At 40.7% G+C, this 15,665-nt stretch overlaps 1 protein-coding gene across 1 annotated transcript in view; it reads right to left on the bottom strand.

Moving 5' to 3' along the window:
- ARMC2 (armadillo repeat containing 2) overlaps window positions 1-15,665 on the bottom strand; it is a 105,370-nt gene that overhangs the window by 19,901 nt on the left and 69,804 nt on the right. Inside the window, exons 12-13 of the mRNA XM_065400631.1 lie at window positions 4,614-4,932; window positions 2,893-3,015 (exon numbers count right to left, since the gene is read on the bottom strand). Coding sequence (XP_065256703.1) covers window positions 2,893-3,015; window positions 4,614-4,932 — 442 coding nt within the window. The remainder of the gene's footprint in view (window positions 1-2,892; window positions 3,016-4,613; window positions 4,933-15,665) is intronic.

Genomic DNA, 15,665 nt, shown 5'->3' with positions numbered 1-15,665 from the left:
AATTGTGAAGACGATTTAAACGGTTTAGTCCTGTCCAAGTAAAATGCTAATGCTCCCCTAACATCTGATATGAACAGTCTTTTATCATCCTTATAAGCATAAGGCTTAGGGAAGAAATTTGCTAAATATATTGTCTGATTGACGTGGAAGTGAGAAAACAGTTTGGTCAGAAATTTCAGATGAGGACATAGGTATACACTGTCCCTGTAGAAGACTATTCAGAGGGTCAAGCACCAAAGCTCATAATTCACCCATTCTCCTGATGAATGTGATTGCCATCAAGAAGGCTACTTTCATTCAGAGATGGAGCAATGAACAAGTAGTCAGCAGTTCAAAGAGAGGACCCATAAGCTTTACCACCAGATTCAAGTCCCAAGAGGGAATAGGATCTTCTATTTGTGGATATAAATGCTCCAAACCCTTCAAAAACCTGAGTGACATATGACTGGAGAAAAGTGAATGATTATCAATTGAAAGGTGGAAAGCAGAGATAGGTGGACCCTGCTGGAACTAATGGCAAGGCCTTGCTGTTTCAAGTATAACAAATAGTCCAGCACATGCCGACTCGGAGCCCAGATTGGGGAAATCCCTTTTTGCTGGGACCAGACAGAGAATCTGTTCCATTTAGACAGGCAAATATACCCAGTAGAAGTTTTCCATAGACTTAAGTGAACTGCTAGAGTCTTTGAGGATATGCAGCTTGTAGTTTGTCTGCTGCGAAACAAGCATCAGTCCCTCAAAAGCCAGGTCCTGGATGGCTTGTTGGACTTCTTGAGGAAAATCTGATGATTGGAGTCATGAACATCTGTGCACTGTGATGGCCAACACCACGGCTTTAGTTGCAGAATCCACAGCATCTAGTGCAGCCTGAAGCAAGATCCTGGACACCATCTTTCCCTCAACCACCATAGCAAGAAACTCTTGTCCCATCTCCTCTAGCAACTTGTCCATGCTTTTTAAGTATATACACATCATGAGTTTATTAAAATAAATATTCAGAAAGTTCTTTTAAGTTCCCCCTAAAGGCCAAGCACTTGGAAACTCATGTAGCTCACAAACCACTTGAGGTCCACAATCCTCTTTCTTGTGCCCACTACTGCCAGTGAAATAACAAGCAGATTTGTCCTAACTGGCAATGATGAACACTGCAGCTAGTCTGAAAGCTTTTTCTGCTGGCTGCTTCCTGTTCAGCAGTTTTACGTGAGTAGCTCACATGACACAACTGTATTTTCCAGCAGAAACAAACTGGTCTCCAGCATTGCCTAGGAGTCATGAATTGCCCTGTTAGTTTTCAGTGCGCAGTCAAGACTGCTGCAGGAGCCACCATTCATCAGCATTCACAGGAATCTTCTGCAGTGAAAGAGGGAACCACTGAAACCCACCCCTCTTCATGTAAGGGGGTACACCAATGAGAACCTTCCACTCTTCCTTTCTTTCCCCATAGAGGAGAGAGAGAACAGTTTGGTCTCATGTACATCCTTCCTTTGGATGTTGTTATACCAGAGATTACTTAACTGTGGCTCAGACTTCTTAAGTGATACATTTTTTGTTTTTGGAACGCACCTGACTGCATCACACAGCAGGTATTTCTCAACATGTTTCCTGGGGTAAGCAAGTGTCAGGCCCTCCTGCTACAAGGGCTGCACTTCTCCTACAAATTACTTAGTTCAAACAGTGAAATGAAGGGAAGAGAGGAATGTGGGTGGTGGCAGAGATGGTGATGAGATTGACAACACAGGCTGACAATAACTGATACAGCCTGTGGTGTGGTCTCAGAGCTGGAATTTGTCTCCTGGCCAATAGTTATTAGGTGGCATTGGCCCTAGGCTATTTCTAAACTTGGATTTTCACCACTGAACAGTTTTCTACACTTCTGCAAATCCATTTGATCAGCAAACTTGTAGAACTGCATTTCATACTGAAATGCAAAATACTGTTAAAAAGCTGAGAGAAAGGTCTTAAAGCCTCATCCGCTATAACAAAAAACACAAGGAAGCATTGCCTAGTGCAGCCATGGTAAAAATGACATCTTACTTCCCAGATCTGCTCCCTATATACAGTCAGTCATGTCTGACTATGTTAGTTACAAATGTATTAATTTTTTTCTCCTGTTAGCACTGAGCGCCATTCCAGCTCAGGGGGAAAGAGATGGATTCCATTCTGGCTCATAAGACAGCCACACCATTGCTACTTAGAGAGGAAACATGGGCTAGCAGAGAGGGCACTGGGCTGAAAGTCAGGAGACATGGGTTCCAGTTCCTGGTTCTGCCATCGATCTGCTGTGTAGCCTTGGGCAAGCCACTCCCAATCTCTGTGTGCCCCTTCTTTTACCCTTTGTTTGTTTCAACTGTATCCTCTTCAGGGACTCTTACTGTATGTGCAGTATCTAGCATAGTGAGGCCCCAAACTCAGATGCAGCACCCAGGCATCACAACTACTTCATTATCATCATCATCAAATTTCCAGGGCTGATGGTTTGACCTTTTAAAACTTTTTACTTGTAAATTGAGCAAATCTGAACTGGAGTCAAAAAAACATGCAACAACCCCATAATACTATTTTCACATTTTAGATATTGAAGTTTTGAACAGCTCTACCGAAAATTGCATAACAGAAAACAATCTAGTGAGTAAGTGAATGTTTTGGGGAGAAAGGCTGTTTTTGCCAACAATGTAATGATTTCACAGAGTTCTAAAGATGAGGGTCTGGCATTGGATGCATGCAGGGATTCTCTTCGGTTATGGGGAAAAATTGGCTCTAAGCAATTCCTACAGTATACCACAAAATATTTTTAATGACTCTTTTCCACATTGCCCTAACATAATCCAAATACACCTCTTACCCAGATATTCTAAAAGACATACAGAAGGAATTGATTTTTAAAAACCTTACACTCTGCAATGTGTAGCTTCTGGTCTTCAATTACAGAATTCCTCACTTTGTAGTAGGATAAATTGTTGATTGTTGCGGCAGCGTTGATCACCAGCTCCTCACAGTCATCAATTGACTTGTATTCTGATATTTAAAAAAAATATATACATCAGTCTTAGCTTAGAACATTGATTACAGCTCAACAAAATTAATTCACAGCCTGTATTGTTGTGGCACCCAAACAAGGATCATATGGGTAATCTGCCTGGACTATGGGGGATTACAATTTATTTGCAGGAATTGAAGCAGATTGCTCTGCCCAAGATAAACCACTGTCTGCTGGGTAGAGCTGGAAAAAAGGATTAATGAAAAATATGTCCTGATTTTCAACCAGCTCCAATATTAGGGGCTGTGGACTCTGATGCCTGCACTTCTGTAGTACAGTAGAACTTCAGAGTTACGAACACCTCGGGAACAGAGGTTGTTCATAACTCTGAAATGTTCGTAACTCTGAACAAAATGTTAGGGTTGTTCTTTCAAAAGTTTACAAGCATTGATTTAATACAGCTTTGAAACTTTAGAATGCAGAAGAAAAATGCTGCTTTTAATCATCTTAATTTAAATGAAACAATCAGTGAAACGGTTTCCTTACTTTGTCAAATCTTTTTTTCCCCTCTAAACTTTCCCTTCATTTTTTAAGTAGTTTAGGTTTCACACAGTACTGTACTGTATTTCTTTTTTTCCCTTCTGTCTCAGCCGCTGTGTGATTGCGTACTTCCAGTTCCAAATGAGGTGTGTGTTTGACCGGTCAGTTTGTAACTCTGATGTTCATAACTCTGAGGTACTATTGTAATAGTGAGTGGCACAGCAGGATTGCATTTAGTTTGAAGGCTACTTGGTAGCTGTCTCCATTCTAAGTGTATCTGTACTGCAGCTACAGCGTACCCTAATACTCTTACAAACAAACAAAAACTTGTAGCAAAGACTTTGTGAATGCTGGCACTGTTGAAATTGTTCTTGCTCTTAAACCTATATAAAAGCAGGATGGAAACAATTTATAGTTCTAGCCATCATGCTGCTAGTATGCCAAATTATTCCATTTTTCAGCGAGATGAGTTATAGCTGCTAGCAGCAGCAAGTAGCTCAGAAATACCAATAAAAGCTCCATCCTCCAAGCTCTTCATATACAGAACTTCCCTTGATTTGGATAATAGTGTTTAAAATATACTGGCATGTAAGTTTTGCAGATCGTGTCTGCTGTACTAAGGCAGAACCAAGCAGAATGTGCTTGCAGAAACAGGTCCTTAATTACAAACTTTTTGTTTAAAAAATCCTCTTCTTATTTAGGGAGGAGGCAAGAAGACCATCTCACTATACGAGTTTTCAGTCCGAGATGTTCAAAAGAAAATTCCCCCAGTTTACCAATCTTTTTGTGTAGTCTGGTTTATTCTTAATAATCTGATCTATAAATCCTATCAATGCATGAGGCTCCTCTGAATGCCTTGCAGGAAAGATGCTGTAAAGTTTAGTATGAAGGTGATAATTCTGCTACTGTTTAAAGTAAGTTAGTCTATACACTGTAATTATTAACATTAGCAGATTGATTTTCATATTTTAACAACATGGCAGATTTAATTAAGGCTCTCCCAATAACAAAAGCTGAAGTAATGAAATACTGTACCTGCCTGACAGATTGAATGAAAATAATACATGAAAAAACAAACATCATATACAAACCTTACCTAGCACCGTAACAAGCAATGCCACAATGTGATGGTTAGCTGCCAGAACAGCACCTACACTAGGATGAATGGAGAGATTGGCGAGCACTCTGATCAGTTTTATAAGGACATCTTCTGCTTCTGAAGGATGCTTTTGTTTTGATTTATTTTCTTCTCCTTCACGTTTCTCTTTTTTTGTATTCAAATCAAATTCATTGTAGGTTTGGAATAATGATATCAGGGTGTCAGCACTTCCTTTCTCTTTAAAAAATTGTTCACGGGCCTGATTGTTCTTCGCTGTTAAATTGCCAAGAATGAAAACAACACGGACAACTAAATCCTGCAATAAAATAAACAAACACTGTTACAGCGAGAGAAAAGTTGAAGTTGCCAGTGGTTTGAAAAACATCAATATTTCATGTATTTCACAATTCAATTAAAAGCAGTTCCACTGCAAATGGAGGAACACTAAATACAGCAAAAAAGGAAATAATCTTTGATGCTGTATTTGATTACCCAGTTTAGGGAGGAGATTTAAAAAAAATCTAACAAAGGCACAGAGTTCTAGTACCATAGAGGTTATTAATCGTGGGAGGTCTCCTAAATAGAAGTAGTCTATTTCTATCAAATGACCAACAGGATAATAGGAGAACATTTCAGATGGATATTCTCGTTATGTAATTGGGGTTTAATCAGTCTCCCAAATAAGCACAGGGTTGCTCTGATGGCCAATAGAGCCTCATAAGCATTCTACCCTGCTACTGCTGTCCTAGAAAGCCAAAGATTTTAAAGCAATGGAAGTGTCACCAGATTTCCACTAGGATGCACAAACCCAACAATGAGAATTCTGTTCAGATGGTGTCTATAAAGGTTTATTTCCTCCTGGCATTACTCTTTTAAATAAAGTGTGTTTGGGGTGGGGGGAATCAAGAGCCCAATGAAAGAGGTCTAGTCTGCTATGTCATCGACCTCCCAATCCTAATATTACATCTCTCTTATTGCCTTCATTTTGACCACCATGGGGATACAGCAATTTGTGTGATGCTGGAGCTGACTGACTCAACTGTTATCCCAAAACAATACCCTCGACTCCCAATGGCTTTTAATTCAACAGTATGGGCTGGTTTAGCTTTCAGAAATCTCCTTGTTTTCTCTTCCAAAGATGAAATTACTCAAAAAACTGTCTCCACCCCTATCAAAACCTGGCTAGTTTCCAAAACAGAAAGTCCAAGTACTGGCTCTGTTTCAACAGTACAGGGAAAGAAGTGGCAATCCCGAATGCAGCATAGTTAGTCTACCCCTAACTGTTAAATGACTGTACTTGCACTAAACCACTGCTTTGGCAAACACCCTACATGTTGTTTTTCTTGACATACAGGAGTTCCATTCAGACACTGTAATCCCCCAAGGAATAAATCCCATACTTTATCAAGAGACATTCAAAGAATGGCAACTTGTTACTGTACACGTATTAAAATTTGATTGATTAAATTGCAAACATTTCTCTATGGATCATATATTCCTCCACTAATAATTTCTCCTCTTTTGAGCCACTCCCACAAGGCCTTGCATCACAGAGATACACCTATGTCCAAAGACAAGACGATAAGCTTCAGAGTTCATCACAACTACTAATGAACTTGCCAGGCAGGGGGTTATCATTGAGTGACTTCTAGTCTCTCTCCCCCACTTTGGGCTAGACACTGTACGACTCTGTATGCATTGCTCCCACTATTATTATTTTGCAAACATCTGAATGTCACCAACACAAGATATGTATAAACTTTTTTATTTTATAAGAAACCGTCTATAAGCTTTTTACCTAAGCCATCACAATCCCCAATGGAAGCCTTCTCACAAAGGCTACAAGGAATTTGAAACAACAAACAGTTGATGAATCAGAAGAGAGAAGTGAAAAAAGAAGGCAGTCTAGTTTAACTTACTTTATATTGACTTTCTAATTTTGGTTAAAACAGTACCGGCTTAGCAACAGCCCTAGCCAATCAGGGAATAGACAGACAAGTACTGTAAAGCAATCAATTTAACTGATATTTTGAGACGTGTGATCTCAGCTATGTTTTCCACCTACAGACTATGAAACGAGCCTACAAAATATTATTTCTTTTTAAGCATAGTACATCCTGTTTTAAATAGTATTACAGAAGTTTCATTATCATCCACTGACAGAGTTTAAACAGTCAAATACAAGAAATGCAGATGTGACTTTATATTGCAGAAATTATAGGCTATATTTTTACATATTTTTGGCTAAATTTTCAAAAATGTGCATGCCATATGCACAACTAAGCTGAGTAATGTGAAACCAAAAACCACTGTTCAGACAGCCATAAATGGAATTAGAGATGAATGCCACTTTGAAAGCAGTTACAAGAATAAATGTACATAGACACATGGGATATTTGCACATCTGAAAAAAATCAGCAGTAGGTGGGGCTAGCATATAGCCAAACATTTGGAATATTTACTGAAAAAGCATGCAGGCATTTCAGGCATATTTGCAAATAAACTAAATACATAAGTATTTATCAGGTTGATTTGTACAACACAGGTAGAGCCCTACATGGATACAAAAATCTGGATCCACATCTAATCTGTGATCTGCAAGGATGGTGAACAATACAACCACATCCACATCTGCGGATGCAGATCCCTGCAGATATAAAGCAGACATCTGTGGATTCGCAGGGCTCTAAACATAGGTTTCAACAGGTAAGACATACCTTTTGAAACTAGCACACACAGATTTAGTACTGAAGACAGAGGAACACTATAATTTCTGTTTGTATTGAAGCACTCTTTTTAAATTGAACAGGTTTTTCAAAGCTATTGATTTGACAAACTTTATTTGATCTCTGTTAGGAACTAGACTAAGGATGGGTGACCTATTTCTTCTTAAGAATTTGGATCCTGTCCCTAAAATGAACCCAAATCTGATTTGCAGTCTATATTTGATGCCAAATAAAATAATTTGTATAAATGAATTCCAAAAATTCCAGAAGAGCGGGACCTAAGGGGGGATATGAGAGAAGTCTATAAAATCATGAATGGTCTGGAGAAAGTTAATAAGTAAATGTTATTTACTCCTTCAAATCACACAAAACTAGGGGTCACCCAATGAAATTGATAAGCAGGTTTAAAACAAACAAAAAGTACTTTGAAGTACTTCTTCACATAACGCACAGTCAACCTGTGGAACTCATTGCCAGGGCATGTTGTGAAGGCCAAAACTATAACAGGGTTCAAAAAAGAACTAGATAAGTTCCTGGAGGATAGGTCCATCAATGGCTATAAGCCAAGATGGACAGGGATGCAACCCCATACTCTGAGTGTCCCTAGCCTCTGTTTGCCAGAAGCTGGGAGTGGACGACAGGGGATGGATCACTTGATGATTGCCTGTTCTGTTCATTCCCTCTGAAGCACTTAGCACTGGCCACAGTTGGAAGACAGGATACTGGGCTAGATGGACCATTGGTCAGACTCAGTATGGCCGTTCTTATGTTCTTAAACTATGTTCCTTTTCTCTAAGTTCCAGGAAGGGATGACTGAATACCATGAGTTCTTTCTTGTTCAATTTAATAGACAGACAATCACATATGTATATGTAATTGTGCACTAGCACCAAATATGTACACACAGTTGGAAGAGCAAAAGCACAGTGTGCATATACTCTTCATTAACTCTTAATTTTGAAATTGCTGACAATAACGATAATGCACATTTGTCCATTTAGATGGACAAATATTTTTGTCCAGTTAAGTCTAAAAGTCTATCCCTTACATTGTACTTACAACAAAGGTTAGTATTTGTATTTGCTGACCCCCAGAATTTTAGAGAGATTTACATTAGAAACTAAAAATAATAGCTATATTAGATTTTGGTGGTTAAAGATGACTGGTAATGCTAAACTTCATAAGCCATTTTTCTGAAATTCATGATGAAAAATCCTCAAAAGTTCAGATTTATTAAGCAGAAAGGGGAAAGCAAAGTGGCTAAATAATCTTGACCTAAATATGTTTTATCAAGTGATCCAATAATTTTTTTCTATCTGCAGTATGTGATGTGCTATCACCAGACATGAGACTAAGCCCAGTTTTTGGTTTGTTGGACATCTGTATCAGGCTCTGAGGGGAAAAATGTATCAAGCCAAAAATGCAGATTCCACCACAGGGCTCTATTGTGTTCCTGGCTTTAAACTAAGTTTGCTCTTCCTCTTCTAGTACAAACCCTGATGGAGGGTGGTGGTAATTCTGCCAGTCCTCCACAGGGGTGAATCCCTCCTGCAATACAAGTAATAACTCAAAGTGGTCTGAAAAAAGTGGACAGTCTATAATATTCTACAAAAATGAAAGCAACATATCATCTGCCTGTTGCCCATCAATTGCACCCCCTCCAGTCTGCACATCAATTCTGCCACACCCAGCCTCACCTCGCTCCCCCTTCTCAGGCAAGGTGTTTCAGTGGGGGGGGGGGGAGGAAAGAGGCAGAGGAACCGTCCCATTGCTCAGAGGAGATGGGCGAATAGGAATGGAGCTACCTATAGATGATAGGATTTTTCTTCTCCCCCATCCCCTCCTGTGGGAAGGGTTTTGGCTCTTGGGGAGGAGGGGGGGAAGAGCTTTGCTGGTTCTTGCAGAAGCCCTGACTGACTACTTACACCCCAGAAGGCAGAAAGTGGGGAAGCAGCCAATCACAAGGGGTTCCCCCCACAACAACACAGTTCAAGTTGTTGAAATTTTATTTGCTGGGTATATGACCCTTTTTGACCATTAAAAGATAAAAAGTGGGGTAAATTTACTCTTCACTTTGCCAGCACTAATAAATCTGACCTTCTGCTTTGCAAAGTATTCTCTGAAAGAAGATACGACTGTGGACCTGACAGTCTGCCCAGAGGCAAACAAACAGCAGTCATGTCAGGCTGTGAGGAAACTTTTCCCAACACATTCAGGACACATCTTGAAGTGACATACCAGAAATGAAAATTCAAGGACAAAACCAGAAATAATCAGTGACCCAAAATGAACGTTATTGTTGCACTTAAAAATGTGCACCTTATTTCTAGCCTGAACTTGTGTAACTTCCATTTCCGATCACTGGCTCTCATTATGCCTTTTCTGCTAGATTAAAGAGTTGCCTACTATCAGAAAAGTCATCTCTTAACTTTCTCTTCAATGAACTAAATAGCTTGAGCTTCTCACTATAAGGCATGTTTTCCAGATCTCTAATCATTCTTGTAGCTCTTTTCTGAACCCATTCCAATTTTTCAGCATACTTATTGAAGTATGGACACAATATTCCAGTAATGGTCTCGCCAATACCATATACAGACGAGTACATATACACTTCCCTTATATTTATGCGAATACTCCAACAGTTGCATTCACCCTCTTAGCTACAGCAGTTACTAACGATAATATGGCCCTCTTAGTTAAAGCAGTTACCAACCATTGTACCTGAATTACACGTAGGTATGTGACACCAGCTGGTGAGACAGTTTGGATCGTATCTTTGAGCACTACATATTCTAAGCCAGTCATGTACCTAAAGCAGTAGTTGTCAAACAGGGAGGGTCCAGGGGCCCCTGGGGAAGGGGGCACAAGCCGTTTCAGGGGATCTGCCAAGCAGGGCCAGCATTACACTTGCTGAGACCCAGGGCAGAAAGCTGAAGCTCCAACACCTAGGGCTGAAACCTGGGCTCCAAGCCACGTCACCCGGGGCTGAAGCCTGAGCAACTTAGGTTCGCAGGGCCCTCTGTGGCATGGGCCCCAGGCAACTGCCTTGATTGCTACCCCTTAACGCTGGCCCTGGCTTTTATATGCAGAAAAACAGTTGTTGTGGCACAGGTGGGCCATGGAGTTTTTATAGCATGTTGGGGAGGAAGAGGGGGCAGTCAGAAAGAAAAAGATTGAGAATCCCTGGTCTAAAGCATATATTTTGAATCTTTCTATTACATCTCCTCTTTGGAGAAAAAACAAACTATCACAATTTAAATATTTGAAGTTATGCATGTTGTTAGCCAGGCATATTATCAGCCATCATACTGTAGGGAAAGGCTGACCCTCTGTGGCTGTTTAGATTAAATCACCATGAAAATTCCCTTGGGATTTTTCAGAACATTTGTCCAAGGAAGATCTTTTCTCTAAGCAAAACTTAATAATACAAGAGAATCAAACAGGAGTTATTTATCATACTGTATCTGTTATATCTCTAGAATAATATTTACACACCCACACATACCCCAGGAGAAAATATTAAGAGTTCTTGGCTCTGTAGTGACCAGTCACCATAATCACTCTTTAAACTGGTGTGCTGTGGTGGGGCGTTAACATAAATTTATGTTTTTGAAGGGTCTCTGTCACTACTGTATTAAAAAAGGGCCCTTAAACAAAAAGCCTAAAATGACAAAACATATGGATCAAGGAGAAAAAGTTACGTTAACCCAAAATAATTTTTAAAAATAGAGAATCCATATACAGCTATTGAAACTCAGTGAAAAAAACAACAGCTGAAGACAAAGTAACAGAAATAGATAAAAAAATCAGTATCTTGTAAGATTGAGATGTCTCAAAGCAGAGGAGATGCCAATAATGGTCTCAGGGTATTGGATAGGCACTTTTATAAATTCAGTTGTGGCATTAGTAACCCTTGTGAAGAACATGGGACTGCTTGTATTAATCTAGGTTTCAGAGTAGCAGCCGTGTTAGTCTGTATCCGCAAAAATAACAGGAGTACTTGTGGCACCTTAGAGACTAACAAATTTAGTAGAGCATAAGCTTTCGTGGGCTACAACCCACTTCTTCGGATGCATATAGAGTGAAACATATATTGAGGAGATATATATATACACACATACAGAGAGCATGAACAGGTGGGAGTTAGCTGTCACCTTCAGCCCCCAACTTAAACCTCTCCAGCGCATCATCAGAGATCTACAACCTATCCTGAAAGATGATCCTTTACTCTCACAGATCTTGGGAGACAGACCTGTCCTCGCTTACAGACAACCCCCCAACCTAAAGCAAATACTCACCAGCAACCACACATCACTGAACAAAAACACTAACCCAGGAACCTATCCTTGTAACAAAGCCCGATGCCAACTCTGTCCACATATCTATTCAAGTGACACCATCATAGGGCCTAATCACATCAGCCATACCATCAGGGGCTCGTTCACCTGCACATCTACCAATGTGATATATGCCATCATGTGCCAGCAATGCCCCTCTGCCATGTACATTGGCCAAACCGGACAGTCTCTACGTAAAAGAATTAATGGACACAAATCTGACATCAGGAATCATAATACTCAAAAACCAGTGGGAGAACACTTTAACCTGTCTGGCCATTCTTTGACAGACCTGAGGGTGGCTATCTTAAAACAGAAAAACTTCAAAAACAGACTCCAAAGAGAGACTGCTGAGCTGCAATTGATATGCAAACTAGACACAATCAACTCAGGGCTAAATAGGGATTGGGAATGGCTGAGCCATTACAAACATTGAATCTATCTCCCCTTGTAAGTATTCTCACACTTGCTTCTTATCAACTGTCTGTACTGGGCTATCTTGATTATCACTTCAAAAGTTTTTTTTTCTCTTACTTACTTGGTAAGACAACTCCCACCTGTTCATGCTCTCTGTATGTGTGTATATATATCTCCTCAATATATGTTTCACTCTATATGCATCCGAAGAAGTGGGTTGTAGCCCACGAAAGCTTATGCTCTAATAAATTTGTTAGTCTCTAAGGTGCCACAAGTACTCCTGTTATTTTTGTATTAATCTAGGAATACTATATATTTTATATGGTTGTCTGTTGTAAGGAATAGATACTGGGTAGCCATAATGGGAGTTGAATGCATAGCTTAGTTCAGTTTAATAGCAGGTGGTTAGAAAAACAGCCAGGAAGGCCAGACAATGAGTGCAGATAAGCCAGTTCCTGACAAATACATCAGGAGACAAGACAGGGAGGGACAGGGACATTGGACAAGGAGGGCCAGAGTTCGGGCTCTGACATGGCATTCTCTCCCTCTCAGATGCTTGGCTTGCTGGTTCTTGCTCACATACTCTGGATCTAACAGTTCACCTTGTGTAAGGATGGAAAGGAATTTCCCCCCAGGTCAGATTGGCAGTGACCTTGGGGGGGGGGGGTTCACCTTCCTCTGCTGTGTGTGGGTGTGGGTCACTTGCCAGGATTATCTGAGTACCTCTTACTTAGAATCATGGGGTTGGAAGGGACCGCAAGGGTCATCTAGTCTAACCCCCTGTCAAGATGCAGGACTTAATCATTTCCCTGCCATTGTGGAGCCATGGGCACAGGTCCACCTGAGTCCCTCCTGTTCTCTGTCTATACTGCATAATAATCTAGTCTCCTGAGCACTGTTATACTTTGGTCTAATTTTGGTTGTTGGGTTTAGTGTATGGGTGCTGGGTGATATTGGTGGCCTGTGATATCCAGGAGGTCAGACTAGATGATCTGGTGGTCCCTTCTGGCCTTAAACTCTGATGCTATGACAGAGTATTTAACTGTAAAGATCCCACCTACAGGCTCCAGCTAAGAGTTCCACAGTTGTCCTACCAAGGCTGGAACCTAAAATCAAAAGGACACTAAACAGTTAAAAAGTGATTCTAGAGATCCGGGATGGGGTAGTTGTCAGGAGTTGCTCAAGCAGAGTAGAGCAGAGGGAAACAAGACAGACCCTGCAGGAGGGTCTGACTAAGTTGGACTACTTGGTTACCATTCAGGGGGTAGTAAGTGAAACAGGCCTATGAGCAGCTTTGAGTGTTCAAACCCTCTCTCTGTTACAGGGAGCTGTTTTCCTACTTTTAAAATTAAGCAACACCTTGATTTGGAGAAGGCTGTCTGGTCACTGTGCATTAACCACTGGTCACATCCCCAAAGGAGAGACCTGCAGGGTCTGATCACAGTCAGCCCTGTTAAGTACTCACAGGACACTGTAGCCCAGGGATCTGGTCTAAGAGCGGGAGAATTGTGAGAGTCCACTCCGAGACAGGTGAAAGGAGGAGCCCTGTCATCTGGAGGGGTGCATGCAGAGAGAGCAGTCAGGAGTCCAGGGACAGATAGTCGGGTAACTGTGACAGTGCCTCTCTAGAAAGTGAATATTAAAACTAGACCTGGGCAAATTTTTTTGGATGTATAGTTTGTTTACTAACAAATGCCATTTTGGCCAACCTGAAATCAATAATTTCAACTGGGGGGGGGGGGGGGGAGGAAGGGGGGAAAATATGTAAGATCAAGATTAGTCTCTAATTATATTTACACATTTACACACATGTCATTGTATGGAAATCATCACCCCATTTATATGCTTTCTTCCTGTTTTAAAAGAGGGCCTCCCTGTGGCTAATGACATCACTATCATCAGCAAGCTCAGCAGGAGGAGAAAGCTATGCTTCACATAGCTGCAGCTCAAGAAGTACATGTGAAAGGTAGGGGAGCTTGAGCGTAGGAACTGTGCTCATCTGCCTTTCCAAATAGCTCTGAAGAAAAGGTGAGAAACAGCCTCCAACACTAATGACAGCTGGGAGCTTGGGGAAAGTACACATGGCACAACATACAGGATATTGTGTCCCAAGATAAGCATCCATGGCAGCCCATTGTGCATGACATTTGAGAGGTACAGAGCCAACAAAGGCTCTCCAACACTCTCCAAAAACAGCTGTGAAGAAGGCACCAAGGAGAGCCAGGTCAGTTATGTGTCTAAAAATGGGACTGCTGAGCTTCCCTGCCCACCCCTGAAGATCCATCTTGCCAACTCACACATTTCCCTTCTTATGCGAGATGACAATACATGTAGTTATGTGAATCTTGGCAACTTAACTCTCCTAACAAACCCTCCCTATCTTCTCAGAGCAGTCAAGTGATAAGGAGAAGCTGCTCAGCAGGCTCAATAATTGTGGTGTTTCCAGCTCTGACATTTTTAATCACGAGTCATCATGACATTTGGTGTTTTTCTTAAAGTCACAGCTCCTTGAAAATATTCGATTACTTGTTTGAGAATGACTCACCTTACTTTTCTTTTCTCTTTTTTTTTTTTAAGTAAGTTTCTAGCTCTTATGGCTGCAGAGAAAAACTAGATACTCCAACCCAGGTATACGCGAGAGCCCCAGAAACCAAGAGACAAAAAACAAAATATGTTTACAAAAAAAAATCTCATAAGTTTAAGACAATCTTATGATTTTTTTGAAGCCTGCCTCATTATTTTGAATGCTACATTGGTACTCTCATTGCTCGTCCTCCCACGGACAGTTTTTGCTAGGTTGTGAGATTGTTTGTCTTTTAAACAGATAAAAGATGATATATAAACCCACTAACTCTCAGTACTATACATTGTAGTGATGCCACCTGCACTTCAAAAACTTGCATGCACCCTCACAGCTCTAATGTTTATAATACTATAAATATTAGAGAGGAAAGTGATGTTAGATCATTCAGACCCCCCCTCTGCCAGCACAGGCCTTCAGTAACTTAGTGTAACTCACACATCTCCTAGGTGTGGTGCTCCGTCCCCTCTAGTGGCACCAAGACCACTTAGAGATTAATGAGTCTGCTACAGCCTTAGCTAAGGGCCATGTGGCTTTTAGCTCATGCAGTAGAGGATCATGCATTTAGCTCCAGAGTTCCCAGGTTCGATCCCAATGACTGGGGTCTGTCAGCACTACACTAGTACAAATAGCTCTGGGTTTGTGTATAAGAATCATTGTAAGGAGAAATTACTCTGAACACATACACAAAATCATCACAACACAGTAATAAACTTGTTTTAATAAACAGTTAATTTGCTTACTAAGTGATATTTTGATAAAGAAGAGATGGTGCTTAACATGCAAAAACAAAGCTGATCTATGGGATGAGAACCATTTATTAAAAGTAGAAATATGACAGGTTAAAAATCTCAGCGTTCTCAAGCAACAAACATTTTGTGTCAAGTATCAGGGGGTAGCCGTGTTAGTCTGAATCTACAAAAACAACAAGGAGTCTGGTGGTACCTTAAAGACTAACAGATTTATTTGGGCATAAACTTTCGTGGGT

The sequence above is a fragment of the Emys orbicularis genome, chromosome 3 (assembly GCF_028017835.1).
Source record: "Emys orbicularis isolate rEmyOrb1 chromosome 3, rEmyOrb1.hap1, whole genome shotgun sequence".
In the NCBI taxonomy this organism is placed as follows: domain Eukaryota; kingdom Metazoa; phylum Chordata; order Testudines; family Emydidae; genus Emys; species Emys orbicularis.
Note: the sequence above shows the minus strand (reverse complement) of the source record. Positions and strands in the feature narration are given on the sequence as shown.